At 39.8% G+C, this 20,494-nt stretch overlaps 1 protein-coding gene across 8 annotated transcripts in view; it reads left to right on the top strand.

Annotated features, from left to right (window-relative positions):
- Positions 1–20,494, top strand: part of LOC122564059 (transcription factor RFX3-like) — a 309,606-nt gene that overhangs the window by 200,324 nt on the left and 88,788 nt on the right. For all 8 annotated transcript variants that reach the window (XM_043718555.1, XM_043718547.1, XM_043718574.1 and 5 more), the window contains one exon: positions 9,007–9,081. In XM_043718555.1, the coding sequence (XP_043574490.1) occupies positions 9,007–9,081 (75 nt within the window). The remainder of the gene's footprint in view (positions 1–9,006; positions 9,082–20,494) is intronic.

The raw sequence follows: 20,494 nt of genomic DNA, 5'->3' as shown, positions 1-20,494 counted from the left end.
TTTTAAACTCTCCTGTAAATGTCAAGGAATTTCCTTGGTACAGATTAAAGGACCACAATTTTGGAACAGCCATGATTCTCATAATCAGGAACTGTTGATAACCACAGAAGTACCAATGGCCTGTGTTTGGTTGAAAAAGTTTGATTACACAGGGGCCAGAGAAGTTGCATACACATGTAGATTTTTATTTTAACTATTGTTCCAGAAAAGGATTTCTCAAAAATATCATATTTGCTGTTTGAATTATTGAAAAAAGGGAAAAAGCTATTTCAAATGCTTTGGATTAGATGAGATTAGATTCTCGACAGTGTGAAAACAGGCCCTTCGGCCCCACAAGTCCACACTGACCCTCCGAAGAGTAACCCACCCAGACCCATTTCCATCTGACTAATGGGCAATTTAGCATGGTCAATTCACCTGACCTGCACATCTTTGGATTGTGGGAGGAAACCGGAGCACCCATAGGAAACCCACGCAGACACGGGGAGAATGTGCAAACTCCACACAGCCAGTTGCCCGAGGGTAGAATCGAACCCGGGTCCCTGGTGCTGTGAGGCAGCAGTGCTAACCACTGTGCCACCATGCTGCTCTACAGGAGTTGATTACCCAAAGATTGTAAGCAATTGTTATCTTCCATGTAGTCCATTAATACCTCAAACTCCTGTGTTTTGAGGTATTAATGGATTACATGGAAGATAACAATTGTAATGTTTCAGTGCACTCAGTAGGAACTGCCTGTTGCAGGACTTCCTCTCATTGTAAAAATAAGGTTTAATCAGAGACTAAAATATGTAAAAGCCAAATTATTAAACAGAAAACTATCTGAGCGAACTTTTGTTTGTTACTGATATTTACTATGCATGAGGATAGGTAGAACTTAATTAAGTAACACAAGATCTATTCACTCTGACTACAAAATTGGATTCTAGATATGGTGTGATGCGTATCACTTTGGCTTCCAACAGTGCACTGTTTCAGTTCCAGTGCAGTATATGTCAAAACTATCTTGGCCAGGTTGCTGATTCTGATGTTAGGAATATAGATCGGAAGCATGCAGAGAAGACACATTGTGACATCAGTCATCATGCAATACTAATTTTATATTGGTGCTGCTGTTTTCAACATTACTGCCCTCTGTTAAACACAGTTAAAAATGCATTACTGCTGACAGTTAAATGGGTTGCTAGCAAATAACTTGAGAATGGTTGACAGTCAGTGAAAATAGGCAACTGCACCTTCTCCATGATGACACTCAATGCTGGAGCCCTCAAGGATGCATTCCTAGCCCCGTATGTTGTCCCTGTGCACCCACGACTGTGTAGCCAAATTCTGAGTAAACAACATTTACAAGTTTGCTGATAATGTCATCATGGTAGGACGGATATCAAACAACGATAAGACAAAATACAGGAAGGAGATAGAGCTTGGTATCGTAGTGCAATGATAACAACCTCTCTCAATGTTGGCAAACCTAAAGAACTGATCATTGGCTTCAGAAAGAAAGGAGGAGAACACGCACCCACTACACCAATAGACCTGAGGTTGAGAGGGTGGAGAGCGTCAATTTCCTCAGTCATGATAACTAACAACCTGTTCTGGACTTCCCATGTGGTTGCGGCAGTCAAGAAGACACAACAATGCCCTTCTTCACCAGGCAACTCAGGACATTTGGATGTCCATAAGGACCCTAATCAACTTCCACAGATGCACCATAGAAAGCCTACTGTGCGGGTGCATAATGGCCTGGTCAGGCAACTATTCTGCCCAGATCCATAAGAAACTACAGAAGGTTGTGTGCACAGCACAGATCATCGTGGAAACCAGCCTCCCATCCATGGACTCCGTTTACACGGCTCATTACTGCGGAAAGGCTGCCAACCTCATCAAGACTCATCCCACACCTACAACCTCTTCCTTCAGGTAGAAAATACCGAAGCTGGTTCAGGAACAGCTTCTTCCCTGCCATTATTAGACTAATGAATGGACTCTCTTACTTCAAATAACGCTGACCTTGTTAATGTTGATCTTGTCTAGCACATGTCCTGTGCAGTGTAACCTGCCTTACTATGTCCAAGTCTGTATGTCCTTGCTTACTATGATTTGCCTGTACTGCTTGCAAACAAAGCTTTGGTACAGGTGACAATAAATCAAATCAAATCAGCTACTGGGTCTGTTTGATGTCACAAGTGAGTTTGATAATTTGTAGAGTTAATAGTTAATGAGATATCAAAGAGTTGTGCTGCACATGGAGAAGATCTTGGTTCTGACTCCAGGAGCTTAATTCCCCTCAGTCGTGGGTGCTATAGTTGTTATCCACTATGGGTTACAGAAAGAAGGAGATGGGCATACTTCTTGTAGTGGAAGGAAGGGGAGCTGAGTCCAATGCAGGAGACATTATCCACCTCAGGTCTTCAGGATGCATCTCTCTCCACCAGGATAAGTGGAAGTTTCTTGGAGAATGCTGCTACCCTGGTCTGCAGGCTTCGAGCAGGGCAAGAACAGTTTTGTGCCTGTGAACCTGGTTGTAGCTCTGATTTTCTTCTCATTGGGATCCTGCTAGACTGGGCTACTCAGATTCTTAATATCTCCTGGTTCACCATAGACTACTGCATCAGAGAAGTGATGTTCTTTCCATCAGGAGAAGGGAGTTCATAGTATATTCATGACCACAAAGATCCTACAACACTGTTCATATAAAAATTAAGGAGTTACTTGAGATTTCTTGCCAATGTTTGTCCCTTAAACAGCATTATTGAAACCAATTAGCTGGTTATTTTACTCAGTGCTGTTTGTGTGACCGCAATCTGTTCAATCTTGTTAAAGCATTTTCCTTCGTTGCAGCAGTACTTTAAGCAGTCTTAATTTGTTGTGAAGTATTTTGCAAGATTGTTAAGGGTGTTATATAATTTAAAGGTATTTTTCTTTCTTTCATGCAATTTCTTGGTGGTTACTGACCTGCACCTTTCACTGATTCCTGAGCTTGGATCTATCAGTTAATTGTGCGATCACTTAGTTCTGTTTCTCTCACAGTGCTTCCACAGTTTTCTATCCTGTGTTGTGGCTTCACTGGATTGATCTCTCATTTTTAGACTTCGATGCTTTATAAATTCGGGCAGTGAGTAGAAAACCAAGCAATTTATACCTTTAAAATCCCGAGTTTGACCTCATGTAGAATATTATGTCTAATTCAGGGCATCAGACCTTAGGAAGGATGTGAAGGTATTAAACTTGATGCAGAAAAGATTCATAAAGATGATTCCAGGGGTGAGAAACTTTAGTTATCTGGATAGATTGGAGAAGCTGCAGCTATTCTTCTTGGAAAAGAGATGAAGAGGAGATTTCATTAAGGTATGCAAAATAACAAGGAGCCTAGACAGAGTATGTAAGGACAAAACCGTTCTTGTTAGCATAAGGGTAAAACGAGGGGATATCGATATGAGATTATTGCAAAAGTAGTAACAGTGATGTGGGGAAAAAATAAAAATTCTACAGAGTAGGTGTTTAGGATTTGGAATGTACTGCCTGTGAGTGTAATTCAGACAGATTTCTCAAGGCCTTTCAAACAGAATTGGATATTTATCTGAAATAATAAAGCCTCAGAACTACAGAGAAAAGGAAGGGAATGGGAATTAGTGAGTTGCTCTTCCAGAGAACTGATAAGGGTATAATAGATCAAATAGTCTTCTTTTCTGCTGTAACCATTCTCTGATTCAATAATTCTAACTGTGTTCACTTTTATCATTGAGCAATGTTGTGGGCAATCAACTAATTGGAAAAATACAAACAAAATAGACTTCATTGGGAACAAGCAGTATATTGTGAAACATGCAATTCATATAGACAAAATCTAAAATGCTTTACATGTATTTGTTATTTGTATGAAAGTAAGGAGATTGATCTCTTGATTTCTAAATTTTATCTTGTGCTGCTGAAATTAAGTCTCTGAAATAATAGCATCGTATGACCTGAATAAAACACAATTATTGGATATTATTAAAGGAAACGTCTGGCCATTTAATTACATTTTCCAGAATATTCTTGCATTTCAATTTTTAATTAAAATATTAAAAGGTTATGTAAATGGTTTCTCTATCTTGAACAGAGAAGTATTTTAAACTTTAGTCCTTGGTTTACTTCATATGCCATCCCTAACCATGATATGCAGGCAGATGACCTTTTTTGAAGCTTCTACCTTGTCTGCTATATAAAAATCATGTAGAAATGTTCAAGAGCAGAAAGGAGGCAGACTTAAATCTTTTATAAGGAAAATTTAGACATTTGCTTAGAACCTTCTCTCAGTGATGAGACTGCAGTCAGTAACATTTTATTTGAGCTATACACTCACGTTTGAATTCCTCTCTTGTGCAATGCATTGAAGCATCAAAGCAAGTCTTCTTCATGTTATCCACAATCTTAGACTACTTGTACATTCATGTTCTTCTGATTTTTTTTAGAAAGAAGGTATTTACCAATTTTCCTCTTTGATCTGAACTATTAAGTTCACTTTCACTTAACAGACATTAAGGAAAAAGAAAATAAGTACACAACTCAGCTGAATGTGAATAATGGTCTCGTTAGCAAATGCACAATGGCCTGGATTTTGTGCTGGCCAGAAAATTGTTTCTGCAGTGTCGATAAGTGTTGTGCATCAGGACCCTGCACTATTTCTCGTAGAGTCCAAGAGAATTGTTCGTGAAATTGAAGATTCTGATGGGTAATTTCCTTTCACCTGGAACCTTCAAAGATGTCTGTTTAAATGGGAGACTTTTGAAGGGTCTGCTGCAGTTATCAGTTATCCAGAAAAATGTTAGATAAAAAATTTCTCCAGATCCCTTATAGCCCCTGAACCCTGATATAGCATGTTCCCTGCTGCTGAATCTGACAATCCTACCAACACCTTCCCAAAACCCAACCCATTTGGCATCAAAGCCTGATGAACTATAATGTTCATCTCAGTGAACCCTGTGAACAGGGGACCATTGAACTGCCTTCCCAGTATTTCTCTCAGTCCATAATGCACATTTTATTTTTGTGTCTGTCTGTATGAGAGAGTTAGTGGAGTTTTATATGAAGTTAAAATTTTAGCTAGTAAAATTATATGTTGACAGTTCATAATTGTTTACTTGTAGCCAAAATCTATTTATTTGGAATCAATAATTCTGGTTAAGTACAGAAATCTGGTACATCAATTCTGTCAGCCTGAGTATAGAAGACTGGTAAGTTGGCAAATTTTGGCAGTTTTTATAAAATTTTTAACTTTTTAGATGACTCCAGAATAATGGTGCAAGCCCAGTGAGATAAAACTTCATAAATTCTGTCAATATCCTTCGCCCAATTCACATGGTTTTGTGTCGTCAACTGTCCACCCAAGTCAGGTTAGTTAATATGAATGAACAAAATTAGTGGTCCCGATACAGACTCTTGGAGAGGTCTACTGCATTGGCTTCCTCTAGTCTGATAAATAATTGTTCAACATGCCCTTCCATTTACTGACACTCAGTTGACTTAACGTTTATGCTGCCACCGTCCTATTTATTCCATGGGCTTTATCTTTGCTGACTTTCTTTTTTGTGGCAAGGGTTGTCCTCTCATGACTCCAGGCCAGACCTCTCAGCTATTAATACAGTGGGACATAATAAGAAGCAGGTTTCTCCAAGGAATATATTTATAGCACATCATCACACACCTAAAGCACTTCCATTACCCTGGACCTCTGATGGAACACTGGAGTACTCAACTGAGTGTTATCAAGATTTGAGGTAGATAAATCATTTCCTGAAGAAGGGCTTATGCCCGAAACGTCGATTCTCCTGTTCCCTGGATGCTGCCTGACCTGCTGCGCTTTTCCAGCAACACATTTTCAGCTCTGATCTCCAGCATCTGCAGACCTCACTTTCTCCTCAAATCTTGATAACACTCAAGATGTTGCACTGCCTAAGACCATGAAGGAACAACCAGTGGCATCATTTATAAGGATAGAGGATGAGAACGAGGAGGACGTGCAGAGGCACGACCGGGAAAAGGAGCCAGACATAAGCAGCCCCTTTCCATGTAATCTAATAACTTGAGCAATGCAAAATGACTGAAATTAAAACTCCCCATTTAGCAACAGTCTCACACACTCTTTACCTATCCTCTACAATGTCAACTTGATCAAAATGTAAAATACAAATTGCCACAAAGTAAACATTCCAAAATGAATTATGAATAACATCATGCCATTCTATATATAAAAGTCAATAATTCACATTCTTGTGGTACCTATCTTTTGTGTGTATTGGCTTACCTTAATTTCTCCAACATAGTATTGCCTCCGATATTTGAAGCTTGGCTGTGAAAGGTTGCTGACTTCCAGTTCAGGAGATTGTAGGTGTGACTTGGAGGGTGACTTTGAATAGCTTTCAATCTCGAAAATCTGGCTTCATTCTGCATCATCTTGACCTGGTCTTAAGTAGTCTGGTCTAACTGTGTGACAGAATAATACAAAGACATCAGAGCTGGAGCAGGAATGATGTTTCCTGAGAGAAATTGGCAGATTCCTGCTTCATGGGGCCACAGCCACACTTACTGCACGGTGCCTCTGTAATTTTATAGATCTGTCAGCTCTGAAAATCCCAGAGTCATGAAGATAACAGTCAGATAACAGCAGCTGGTTTTGTTGCAATGTGACATTGGCCATCAGACACAATGTCTTGCTAGGTTCCAGAGGTATACTGATAAAAGTGATGACCCATCCAATTTGGTAAGCATAGCTCTAAGGCCTGCACAGAAATCTTTATTTTCTTGAAGCTTTCCTAGTGCACCAAGAATTTTGCTATGTGTGCACATAAACTTCATATTGTAGCCTCATGCATTGAAGACCTCATTAGGTTCCACTGTGGCTAAACTTGAGTGCAGTTCATCAGAGGTTGAAGTCTGCAGGCTGGTTGTTCTCCTCCAGTCCTTAGTTTTTTTTAAACCTCTTCTTATGCACCACCAGTTCCAACAAAAAAGATAAAAGTTGTCAATGAATATCCTACAATATGTTATGGGTTTGCCAAAGTTGAAAGCTACCATTGTATGCAAGCTGAGAGTTGTGGGTGTGAGACTTGCAATATTACTGTGTTTGTAAGGTTGAGATAAAGTATAAGAACCTTCAGCGTTGGTTATCGATAGATATTGTTGGTAGCCAATGATATGTGGAGGATTGAGCAGATGATAAGGCTAGTGATGCTAGTAGTTACATATACCATTTGAAGGTGAGCTCACTTACATTTATATTCTGGAACAATTATTACACTTCTTGTGATTCATTTATTTTGGAGTAACATTCCTGACATTAACTTCCATCACTATTTCTTTCATTGTCTGCTGAGTAGATTTCTAGAATGCCTCCTGCCTTCTTTCAAATGTCTCTTCTTTCCCACTCTACCGCTAAGATTGCCAGTACATTGTGTGAAAGTCGGGGTGCTTACACTATCATATTTTCAGCCATAGTCTGAAGTATCACAGCCCATGTCGCCTTTTGAGTTCAAAGTCACTGATGCTCCTTGCATAATCTCCCTACTATTGCATTCATTTCCCCAGCAATAAACCATAACATTCTATTAGTTTCCTGGTTACTTGTTGTACTTGCATACTAACCTGAAATTCGTGTACTATGACACCCAGATCTCTCTGCATCTCAGAGCTCTACAACTTTTCATAGTTTCCTCTTGTCTAGAGAATCTAGAAATCGGAGTCAGTTTAAAAATAAGGGTGTCCCCATTTAAAACAGAGGTGAGGAAACTTGTTTTTCAGTGAGGGTTTTGAGTCATTGGAATTCCATTCCTCAAAAGCCAGTGGATGAGGGTGTTTAGATATTTTGAAGGTAGGGGTAGACAGATTCTTGATAACCAAGGGGATGAAAGATTATTGGGGAAATGCAGCAATGTAGAATTGAGATTAAAATCAGAGTAACCATAATCTTATAGAATTACAAAGCTGGTTTGAAGGGCTGGGTACAGGAACGCCATGGTTTAGTGGTATGATCAGCTGACAGTTAATCAAGAAACTCAGATAATGTTCTGGGGATCTGGGTTTGAATCCTGCTATGGCAGATGGTGGAATTTGAATTCAATGATAATATACAATTAAGAATCTACTGATGACCATGAAACCATTGTTGGAAAAACCCATCTGGTTCACTAATGTTCTTCAAGGAAGTAACTCTTGACATCCTCATCTGGTCTGGCCTGCATGTGACTCCAGATCCACAGCAATGTGATTGACTCTGAACTGCCCTCTGAAATGGCATGGAAGCCACCTAGTTCAAAGGCAACTTGGGTGGGCAATAAATGCTGCCCAAACAGGGATTCCCACAAGTGAATAAAAAAAACCTTGTTCCTTGTTTGTATGTTGGAATACTCTCTGATAAATTACCTGTGTGATATTGTTTGTAATTCTTTGTAATTTTTACTTTAAATAGACTTTTAACTTTCCACTGCCCTCAGTCAAACACAGTGTAGAATAGAGATGGTACATAAAGTGAATCTTGTATCTTGTATGAATAGCATAATATGCCATTGATCTTTGAAGTATAACATGTAGCTGGTGCATATCACATGGCATGTAGGTGAGCTACTTCATGCAGTAAAATGCATTGCTGTTATTCTAGTGTAGTATGCAGTCAAACACAACTTGTTACGTACCATGAGACATGAGGCTGATCTGATGCATGTAATATAACAAAACTGGTAAACTGTATAATTAATAGTTGGTCTGCAATCCACATACTTCCTAAGTAGCACAATGTACTGCAGTATGATTTAATATTTTCCCTGAGTTCATTAAAATAAATTGCACTTTAGAAAATTATTTGCTTTTAAATTGTATAGACTACAGCATTCTGTATAATAAAGTTGTTGCTTGAAACTTGCTCATTAAAAATCCTGTTGTGCTTTTTTTTTGTTAATTTTCATTTATTTCTATGTGCATTACAATCTGCTTTCACTGTCTTGAGCTCTTTTTAATGCTATCTGTCATCAGATTGAAATGGCGATTGAGACACTCCAAAAGTCTGATGGTTTGACAGCTCACAGAAGTACTCTTCTCAACAGCCATGTAAGTTGTCTCTTCCTTCAAAATCACTTGAATCTTTTACCTATTACAAATATCTTTTTTCTGATTAATTCTGTTGCTACTTCTACCTATTTTGTACTGACTTTTTGCATCATATTTTAGCATTTTGTGTTGCTTTCCTTCCCCTTACTGGAATAAACAATTGATCATATTGAAATGTGATGTTAGAAGTGTCCTTTTCACTCTATTCTGAGCAACTCCACTGGTTTCTGACTACAACGTTGTCATGACACTGGGATACACCTGTAGGGAGTAAAAGTAAGATCTAAGGCTGAATCTTCACAGTCTGGTTGCCACTGCATTTTTGTTTTGCTTACTGTGTTTTTGCCCAAACTTCTGATTTCGGCTTGTTCAGAAGAATGGGGTGCACCTGTTTAGAGATCTTCCATTATAGTGCAGGATCAGCACTAGGAGCCAAACCATGCCCTTTTCTGCAGTAGTAACAGTTATTCTCCTGGTTTTAAACGTCCCAAAGCTTCTTTAATGAGAAGAGAGAGGCAAGTAAGTAAGTAGGTGGCATGGCAGTTGAGTGCATGTGGAAGTTGATGAGGAGGGAAAGTCGCAAGTCGGCAAGGAGCAGATGACAGCTAAGTGCTGAGGTAGTAGGCAAATCAGAGGGAACGGCCAGGTGAATGGGTGACAGACAGGGAAGTGAGTGGAGGGGTCAGATGAGAGGGGTTCTGTGAAAGGTCATTTGAATAGGTGGTTGGGTATCATCAAAACAAGGTAACACTGGGTGGTGGTCCAGAGATCAGATCCAGTGTTGGTCAGTTTTTAGGGGAAGCCATATGTCAGTAGGGAAAGTAAAGTTGGATGTTCAAGGGAGTTCATTGGGAATATTTAGTGAATTGCTGCCAGTGATTGGCAGGCCAGTGTTAGCCCAGGGTTGCAGCAGATTTTAATCCCTCTCACCTTTCCTGACTAGCTATTAAGGTAAGTAAATTAGAACCCACCAAAAGTGGGTTAAAGTCAGAGACATTTTGAGAGGGTTCCAGACACCTATTTATTGCCTATCAGAAATTTGAACTTTTGATATCCTGTACTCTGCATCTAGAGTTCCGATGGCTGTCATAGCACGTTTGTCAGTGTTAGACTGGACCTTAACTATCTAAAAATGGGAAGATCTTGACTATGTATCTCTGTTATTTCTGGAAGTGTCCATTTTGCCTTATAAGGAAAGCTTCTACTTGCCTGTGACAAGTCAAACGACACCAACAAGGGTAGAGGCAGAGGTTTCAGAGGTGTTGCAATTCTCTAAGTTCAGTCAAATCTAGTGTATTTGTAGAGGACAGTAAGGTGACACTCACCAGCCACTACCTGAATGCATGTGGACCCCATCAGTACGATGCAGACCACAGAGCAGCTTGAATACTCTGAAGTGGATAATTTCTCTATGACCCGTGAGTAAAAGGAATAATGCCTGTAATTTACCCAACTGATGAACTTAGATTTAAAAAAAACACTGAGTCTCTGTACTTAATAAGAAAATAATTGTTTATTGTGAGCAAATTATCTTTAAAAATGGCAATTATAAAATGTGAGTTATTAACTTATAACTCTAAACTTAACTTGATCTGTCCTTAAATATCCTTCTTCACAAGCAGTCATAAGACACAGACAGGACCATGGAGTCAATGAGTTGTTTCTTTTGGTTGCTTCTAATTTCTTTGAGTTCTTTGCTATTGATGCAAGATTGCTTGCAAACCAATGCTCTTTCATTTCCTGATTGAGAATTCATTGTTTCACTGTCCTTAAGGATGTTTTATTCCTCCAGCATGGAATTTAGTGAAAATGTTGTCGTAAACAGCTTGCTGTTAGTGGAGATATTCTGGTACTTTCACACGAGAGACAGATAGATACAAAGAAAAATTTGCCAATTGCTTTCTTACTTGCAGCTTCTTTGCTCTACTGGCCGCACACAAGCTGTGGTCATCTAATCAGGACCCAATCAGAATGTTGTTGTCAATCACTTTTCCTTGTGTTCAGAGCCCTTCAGCTCTATGGTTTCTGTGATTGTTTTCACTGTGCTAGGATAAAAACAGCATTGTATCCACATCATGTTGTGCTCCAGTAAATGTAATTTTAAAAGTGCACCCATCGCTTTGCACAGCCTCCTAAGTTTACAACAGTATTTTCCTCTTTTAGTCCACAGCTTAAAAATGGAAATGGAAAGATGTGGTCTTTACATCATTAAGGAGAAGGTGAACAAATAAAATGCATCGCTCAAGTGTCATAAAACAAATTTCTTAAGCTGATGTTTCTACGTAGAGCATCATCTACTCTGCTTCCTATCTATGTTGCCCCTTCCAAATATGACTACACTAACATCTGTTTGCTTTCTTCCCACTTTTCATGCTTCACATTTCCAGCTCATGTTTTCCCTTTCCAATTTTACCCTTTCTCTCCTGAGTGGTCTGATGCTGGATAAGTCTGTAGATATCGTATGCCCTCATCTTAAGTCAGGTGGTGTGAATCATTAGTTAGTATAAGTTGTATGAAAACACAAACATGTACAGGTATTGCTCAGCCACTTCTCATGCTTCAGCTGACTAGAAAAATATAGTAGCCATGATGTGGAGGTGCCAGTGTTGGACTGTGGTGGACAAGGTGAGATGTGACACGATACCAGATTATAAATACAACAGGTTTATTCCAATTCTCAAGTTTTTGGAGCCGTGCCCCTTCATCAGGTGAAGTCTCACCGCTTTAAGTCAGTAGTTTGTGGTATCGATGGTAGCCACGAGGTGGAGTGCTGGTGTTGGACTGGGGTGGACAAGTTCAGAAGTCACCCAACACCAGGTTATGGTCCTGTCCACCACCTACAAGGTACAAGTCAGGAGTGTGATGGAAAGCTCCCCACCTGCCTGGATGAGTTCAGCTCCAACAATACTCTAAAAACTTGACATCATTTAGGGAAAACAGCCTGCATGAGTCGCACCATATCAACAAACATTCACACCTTCACCAGCAATACATAGAATCATAGGATCCCTGCAGTGAGGAAAAAGGCTATTTGGCCCATCAAGTCTGCATCAAGCCTCTGAAGAGGATCCCACCCAAACCCAGACCTCCACCCTATCCCCGTAACCTTACATTTACCATGACTAATCCACCTCGCTTACACATCACTGCCACTACAGGCCAATCCACCTAACCATCTACAAGGTGAATTGCAGAAATTCCACCAGAGATCCTTTTATGCACCTTCCAAAACACAATCGCTGTCATCTAGAAAAACAAGCAGAATATACATGGGAATACAATAAGTGAGAATGGGGAGTTAATCAATAATAAGGAAATGTGGATGAAATGAACAAAAATTATGCTTCTGCCTTCACTTTGGAGGTTTCTAAAAACATTCCAGTGATAGTTGTCAATCAAGAACTATCAAGGGAAACAGCAACTTTGCAAATTTATAATCACAAAGGAAGTGCTTCAGAGCGACTCTAGCATCAAGCCTGTTGTTAGCACTTCAGTCACTTGTTGAATCACATTTCATGTGTGAATTGGCTTCCATTGTATTAATGTATTCACATGTCCATTAACTGTGCAACAGACTCAAGAACCACATAAATAAAAGCAAATTACTGCGGATGCTGGAATATGAAACCAAAAAAGAGAAAATGCTGGAAAATCTCAGCAAGTCTGGCAGCATCTGTAAGGAGAGAAAAGAGCTGACGTTTCGAGTCTAACTGACCCTTTGTCAAAGCTCTTGACAAAGGGTCAGTTAGACTTGAAATGTCAGCTCTTTTCTCTCCTTACAGATGCTGCCAGACTTACTGAGATTTTCCAGCATTTTCTCTTTATTGGGTTCAAGAACCATATAATTAGCAGAAAATATTTGTCATCCAATCACTTCTTGAGTTTGCTGTGGCCCCTTCATGATGGTTGCCAGGATACTGTGTATGGTCAAACTCCGCTGGTATTGCAGGGAATGGAATCCTTTTCATTGCAATGCAGCTGAGTTACCATTGGCAAAGTAAAGTCTGTTCAGACAATGACATCCAGCAACTTGCAATTCTAGTCAACCTGTGTTCTCACTCTACCTACAACTCTCTATCAAGACAGTGTGAAATGTAGCCTCCAGTTTTCACTCCAAAATCATGTCATTTCCGTGCTCCTCAATCCTAACCTGGGAGAATCTGGCCAGGAGGAGGTCATATTTTTATTGCAGGATAGACTGGCTTGCCTCCCAAGGACCCCCATCACCCCGGAATGAGAGTGGAGGCAGCAGATTGGACGTCAGTGATAGCACTGGTCATGACTCCTTCCATCGCTTTTCCGATGATCGAGAGTAGACTGATGGGGTAGTAATTTACCAGGTTGGAATTGTCCAGTTTTTTTGTGGACAGGACATACCTGGGCAATTATCCACATTATCGGTTGGATGCAGAGTTGCTGCTGTTTTGAAATAGCTTGTCTAGAGCAGCAACAAGTTTTAGAGCATAATCTTCAGTACTATTGCTGGCAATGTTAAAACCAATTTTAGTTTTAGTATCTGGTATTAGTTTTACTAATTTCAGAATTATTTTTATTTTTAAATTGGTATTGTTATTTTACATATTATTTCAAATGGAGAAACATAAGGCAATCTTAATCTTAATGTTCACCAATGACTACTTGCTTATTAAGTGCTATTGATTTAAGTGCAAATCAATGGCCACTTTAATAATTAATAAACAGAAGTAAGATTGTTAGATGACTTTTAATAAGAATGGAGGTTTGAATAGTCATTGAAGGTGCCAGTTTATTCCAAATAATATTTTCACAATCTTACTCATTTATTAATTATTAAAGTAGCCATTGGTTTGCACTTCAGTCGACAGCATTTAATATGCAAAGTTACTCACAAAATACAAAGATGTCTTAGCAAAACAATTCCTTCAGTCTTTCGTCAAATTAAGGCTCTATTTTACTTTCTTACAAGATTTGAAACTGTCTGTCACAAGGTTCAGTGAGTTCTGTTCCCTTGCAGGTTACAATATAAGCTTATTTTCTCCTTACATTTTTCTGTTGCTTTTTCAGTTTTATTATAAAAATAATTTTACATCTTGCCTTGCTTTGTTAACTTTGTGGCTAATATCTGACCATTGTGTCAGAATGTATTGACAACAGATTAATGTTTCATAATTGATAATAGCTATTCATTTTAAGTTAATGTGTAACAGTTCAAACAGTGTTGATTTTCATAAGATACAGCATGTATGAAGTGTCCGGAGGATGTGTACCCCACTATTTAATGGATGTTAGCAGCCTTGCAATGGAGTGTTAATTGGCTGGAGATCAGGCTTGCCACTGCCCATTCAGGAGGACATCTTGCTGCAAAGAGTTATCATCATATCTGACGGAGTTCTCTATTCCCAGTAGTGCCATCAAAGTTCTTTTTTAATCCTTCATGGGATGTGGGCATCACTGGCCAGGCCAGCAATTAGTGAGCATCCCTAATTCCCCAAAGGGCAGTTAAGGATCAACAACATTGCTGTAGGGTCTGGAGTCATGTGTAGGCCAGAGCAGGTAAGGAGGGCAGTTCCTTCTCAAAAGGATAAATGGATGGGTTTTTCCAACAATTGACAATGGTTTATTGATCATCATTACCCTCCTAATTTCAGTTATTTATTCAACTCTGATTCCACCATCTCGTTTGGCATGGTTCGAACCCAGGTCCCCAGAACATTGTTAGAGTCTCTTATAGTCATAGAGATGTACAGCATGGAAACAGACCCTTCGGTCCAACTCATCCATACCTGAAACTTGAAACGATTCAGAAAAGATTTACAAGGATGTTGCCAGGGTTGGAGGATTTGAGCTATAGGGAGAGGTTGAATAGGCTAGGGCTGTTTTCCCTGGACCATCAGAGGCTTAGGCACATGGATAGGATAAATAGACAAAGTCTTTTCTCTGGGGTGGGGGAGTCCAGAACTAGAGGGCATAGGTTTGGGGTGAGAGGGAAAAGATGTGAAAGAGACCTAAGGGGCAACCTTTTCACGCAGAGCATCATACTTGTATGGAATGAGCTGCCAGAGGAAGTGGTGAAGGCTAGTACAATTGCAACCTTTAAAAGGCCTTTGGATGGGTATTTGAATAAGAAGGGTTTGGAGGGGTATGTGCCGGATGCTGTCAGGAAGGAGACCAGAATTGCACGCAATATTCCAACAGTAGTCTAACCAATGTCCTGTGCAGCTGCAACATGACCTCCCAACTCCTGTACACTCAGCCTTTCCTCATATGACCTTCCTGCCAGACTAGGCAACGTCCTAGTAAATCTCCTTTGCACTTTTTCCAGTGCTTCCACATCTTTCCTGTAATGAGGCGACCAGAACTGTACACAATATTCCAGTGTGGCTGCACTCGTGTTTTGTGTAGTTGCAGCATGACATTACGATTCTGGAACTCGATCCCTCTCCCCATATAACTTAACACACTGTATGCCTTCTTAACAGCACTAGCAGCTGGATGGCAACTTTCAGGGATCTATGTACATGGACTCCAAGATCCCTCTGCACATCCACACTACCAAGAATCTTTCCTTTTACCCAGTATTCTGCCTTCCTGTTTTTCTTCCCAAAGTGAATCATCTCACATTTATCTGCATTGAACTCCATTTGCCACCTCTCAGCCCAATTCTGCAATTTATCCATGACCCCCTGCAATCTGCAACATTCTTCCACATTGTCCACTACTCCATCGACTTTAGTGTCATCTGCAAATTTACTAATCTATGCACCTATGCCTGTGTCTAAGTCATTTATAAAAATGACAAACAGCAGTGGTCCCAAAACAGATCCTTGTGGCACACCACTAGTAAATGGACTCCAGGCTGAATATTTTCTATTAACCACCACTGTCTGCCTTTTTACAGAAAGGTAGATCCTAATCCAAACTGCTAAATCACACTCAATCCCATGCCTCCGCATTTTCTCCAACAACCTACCATGTGGAATCTTACCAAAGGCTTTACTGAAATCCAAGTATACCACGTCAACTGCCTACCCTCATCCACATGATTGGTCACCTTCTCAAAAACCTCAATGAGAAATGACCTGCCTGTGACGAAACCATGTTGACTATCTGCAAACAAATTGTTGCTTGTTAGAAGATTATAAATCTTATCTCTTATAATCCTTTCCAAAACTTTTCCTACAATAGACCTAAGACTCACTGGTCAATAATTACCTGGGTCATCTCTACTGCCCGTCTTGAACAAGAGCACAATATTTGCAATCCTCCAGTCCTGTGGTACTAACAGCTCAAAGATCAAAGCCAAAGGCTCCAACACCTCCTCCATAGCTTCTCAGAGAATCCTCGAATAAATCCCATCCAGCCCAGGGGACTTGTCTACTTTCACTCCTTCTAGAATTGACAACACCTCTTCCTTACCAACCTCGATCCTTTCTAGTCTAATATCTTGAATCTCATTCTTCGCCTTTTCTTGAGTGCAAACTGATGAGAAATATTCATTTAGCACCTCTCCAATCTCCACGGGGTCCGCTCACAACTTCCCACTTCTGTCTTTGACTGGTCCTATTCCCACCCTAGTCATCCTTTTATTCCTCACATACCTATGGAAAGCTTTAGGGTTCTCCTTTATTCTACCTGTTAAAGACTGCTCATGTCCTCTCTTTGCTCTCCTAACTCTGTCTTTAAATCCTGTAGAGAACTGCTTGTGTAGATCTTATAAAATTAATATTTTGTTGGTGATTCAAATCTAATTAAAGAAGTTCAGTCCTTAAAAGGTGAAGGCCAGAAGAGGTTAGACATAGCTCAGATTGCCAGACCTCAAAGGAAACAACACATTTCTCATTTGAGACCCAAGCAATGAAAGCAGCCAAGCTTATCCATCCTTCCTGGCCTCTGAATTACTGCTGGGCAAGAAACAACCATGAAGTAGCCTTTTAACAGGCCAGTAGCTTAAGGGCTGAGGTGGGCAGGCCTTGCTGTGAAATCACCGACAAGTTGGGTAGGCAGACCAAGAAGGCCGCCCAGGGAACTGCACTGCCTCTCCAGTATACAAACCTGCTATTGAGGGCCATACAATCTTCCCGAGAAATTTAAACTTGTCAAGATTAGAAAATTTATAAATAAACCAAAACCTTGGAAACCTTTTCCAGTTGCTGTTGATAAACCTTATATTTTCATAGTTAATTAACATCTAGTTGCATGAGGGTGAGCTGACCGATAGTTTAGCTATTCTGTTTATTTATTCTATTTATCGTTTATTTCTTCTGCCTCAAGAATATAGCTTATTTAACACCTGAGAAAGCAGATGGTACCAAGTAAATTATGCTTATTCTGATAGTTTTATATTGTAAGTAGTTACAATATGATAACATGCTCAGGATATATATACATTATCAAAAAATGTACAGGCATTTAAACATGCAATTAGATTGCATTATCCTTATTTAAGGAGAAAAATAAATTCAGAATTGTTTTGCAAAATTGTTTTGCCTATTCTGTTTCAGTGTGGTGCAGAAAACTGCTTGTGTAGATCTTGTAAAATTAACATTTTGTTGGTGATTCAAATATAATTAAAGAAGTTCAGTCCTTAAAAGGTGAAATAAATTCTAGCCATTTCCTGTGAAATGCGTGGAATTGAAAAGTAAATGAAGAATAATTTAAACGTAAATTGCAGAAGGCTCTAAATAATAGTTTAAATTGTTTTATTGTAGCTGTTACATATTAATTAACAACATAGATCATAGTAAGAAAAAGATTTGAGTGTTACTAAATAAGAGGTAACTTACAGAGAATGAGGAGCTCTTTGCCATTTTGATGTTTCAAAGCTAACTTTGGATCTCTTTTTCAGAATTGGGAGGTAGATATTTGTGGGTTTATCCAAGAGTTTAGCACGAAGAGAAGTGGTTTGGATAATTTTTGAAAATGGGTTCAGGGATTGTGATATGTGATTAAGTAGTAGATTCAGTTGATTGTAATACACGCAGCACAACACCTTTCTGCTCTCATTTCCATGATCTGAGTCCAATTAACCGCATTGCTCACTGGCTGATTGCATCATCTAGAGAGCTAAAGTTGTGAGCGGCTAGCACTATTTAAAGTTTGCTTATTTCTCTTCAAGGGCACTGTATTGTGGCTGAAACATATAAAGAGGAGTCGTCAGTAGAGAGCACCGGCTTTCACATATGTGGACACTACATTCAGGGTTGTGGTGAAAGACTTGGAAAGAGGAGTTGCTCTGTGCCCACAGAGAGACAAGAAACCCACCATACACATGGTCAAAAGACATTAGGAGCAGATAGTTATCCAGGCCAATGTCAGGAGTTTAGCCTTCGATATAATGTCGTAAAAAAATTCAATGACAATAGAAAAACAGTCAAAGTCAATTAATGGATCTTCAAATACTATATCCCATCAACTAGCTCTCACAGCCAGTGTGCATTTATATCTTCACCTCATCATCAAGTACTTAGCAATGCTGCAACACTCACTCATTGTAAATTCACACACTGCCAAAAGGGAAGGTGATGGCCTAGTGGTATTAATGCAAGACTATTCATTCCAGAAACCCAAGTAATGTTCTGGGGAATCGAGTTCAAATCCCTCTATGGCACATGATGAAATTTGTATTCAGTAAGTATCTGGAATTAGGAACTTAATGACCACAAAACCATTGTTGATTGTTGGAAAAACCCACCTCACTCACTAATGTCTTTGTCTTGTTTGGCCTACATGTGACTATTCAATCATGACAGCTACCCTTAAATACAGCGACCAAAAAGGTTGTCATAACACTGAGTGGATTTCACATCTTACAAGCAACAGCTCAAACACTAAGTAACTTGGTGCATACACTAGCAATGAAATCTGAATGTGGTGAGATACCAGACATGAACAGGCTATAGCTGCAACAGTTTGCAAGGGTTTTGTGGGTCCTTAAATGCCAGAAGTCAATATCACTCAAAGATTGAACTGCAGAGCACTTGGGTGAAAGTTTCAATAAGGACAGCTGACAAAACAAAAGCTGAGATATATCAATAACAAAATGCTTGATGCATTGGGAAGCCTCCGAGAGAGCCTGCGGACCAAATCGGGAAGTCTGGGGACATCAGCTTTGTGCACTTCTGGGCAGTTTAGGCTACTGGCATCAGAACGGTGGATTTCAATCTACAAAAGGACTTGTAGGTGTCACAGCAATCCAGCAGTGTCATTCATCAGATTACTGTTCGTTGAGGTGCAAATCAGTGACTCCGTGGAGTATAAATGTACAGTTTTCTCTCAGGAAAATGAAGTGGCCATGTTCACTTCAGCTAACCAGCCCAAATTGCTGCTGCCTATCCCAAGATGCCACCATGTGCAGTTGGGTCTTCTATTATGTAAATTTTTTATTGTCACGCTTCAAGGATTCCTTCAAGCCTCCCTACTGAGCATCAGCAGCCTTCTACCAGCTTCTGCAATAGCACTGCATGGGAGCACTGGGACAATCTAAAGTATATGAAAGATGACCATTAAGCAAATGCACAAAGTTGATTAGTTGAGTTTTGCATACAGTATTGCACGGTGAGGTATACAGTTGGTTTGGACTATTTATTTTGTGTTGGGTTTTGTTTTTTTATGACAAGTGAAACAATGGTATTGTACTCTGATGAATTCTTCAGGGGCAGAAAGGGGTGCCTGCATTATCTTCTGCCAAATTCTCTTCCACCTTCTGCTACTCTTTGTGCTCCTCAGCTACTTGCCATATAGCTGATGGCAAAAGGGCTGTGTGCTTCGGCAGCATGAAACAGATTAACATGCAACCTTGTCACTCAACATGCTGAGTACTGCAGGGTACCTCTAGAGCATTCCATACAGCAGATGGATTGTTTCTGCAAGCCAGAGATCTGTTCTATCGCATTTCTTGTGGCAAAAAGGCTTTCATTATCAGCACACTGGTCATATATGCATGGATTGTTCACTGGATTCAACAGTTATATTGTCAGTGAAGAGCCCTTGGTGACCAGTAACCACCCTTTGGTTTGTCATGGTAGCTTAAAAACAGCTGGCACCAAGGACTGCTGTAGAGGGAAGGCATTAGGCTTTGATTTACTGTTTGATTTGCTACCAGGATGCATTAGGCTTTGATTTACTGTTTATATTCTACATAAAAGCTGCACTTTGAGAGATTGGAATCTCTTTTCAACCCAAAATAGGGCATATTTGGCATGCATCACCTGCAAAGTGATGTGCAGGCAGTCAGTGAAACACTACATCATAGGTAAGCATGCAGTCTTCACAAAACCACATGCTTACTCCTTCTGCTTGTATTTGGTCTCTGAATAGAGAACCAAAGTGACCTCGTTCAAGTGTGATCAATAAACTTTCAAGATGTTGCAAACATGTGGGCAGCACGGTGGCACAGTGGTTAGCACTGCTGCCTCACAGCGCCAGAGACCCGGGT

Source organism: Chiloscyllium plagiosum, chromosome 2 (genome assembly GCF_004010195.1).
Source record: "Chiloscyllium plagiosum isolate BGI_BamShark_2017 chromosome 2, ASM401019v2, whole genome shotgun sequence".
NCBI lineage: Eukaryota > Metazoa > Chordata > Chondrichthyes > Orectolobiformes > Hemiscylliidae > Chiloscyllium > Chiloscyllium plagiosum.
This window is presented reverse-complemented; position numbering and strand designations above follow the sequence as displayed.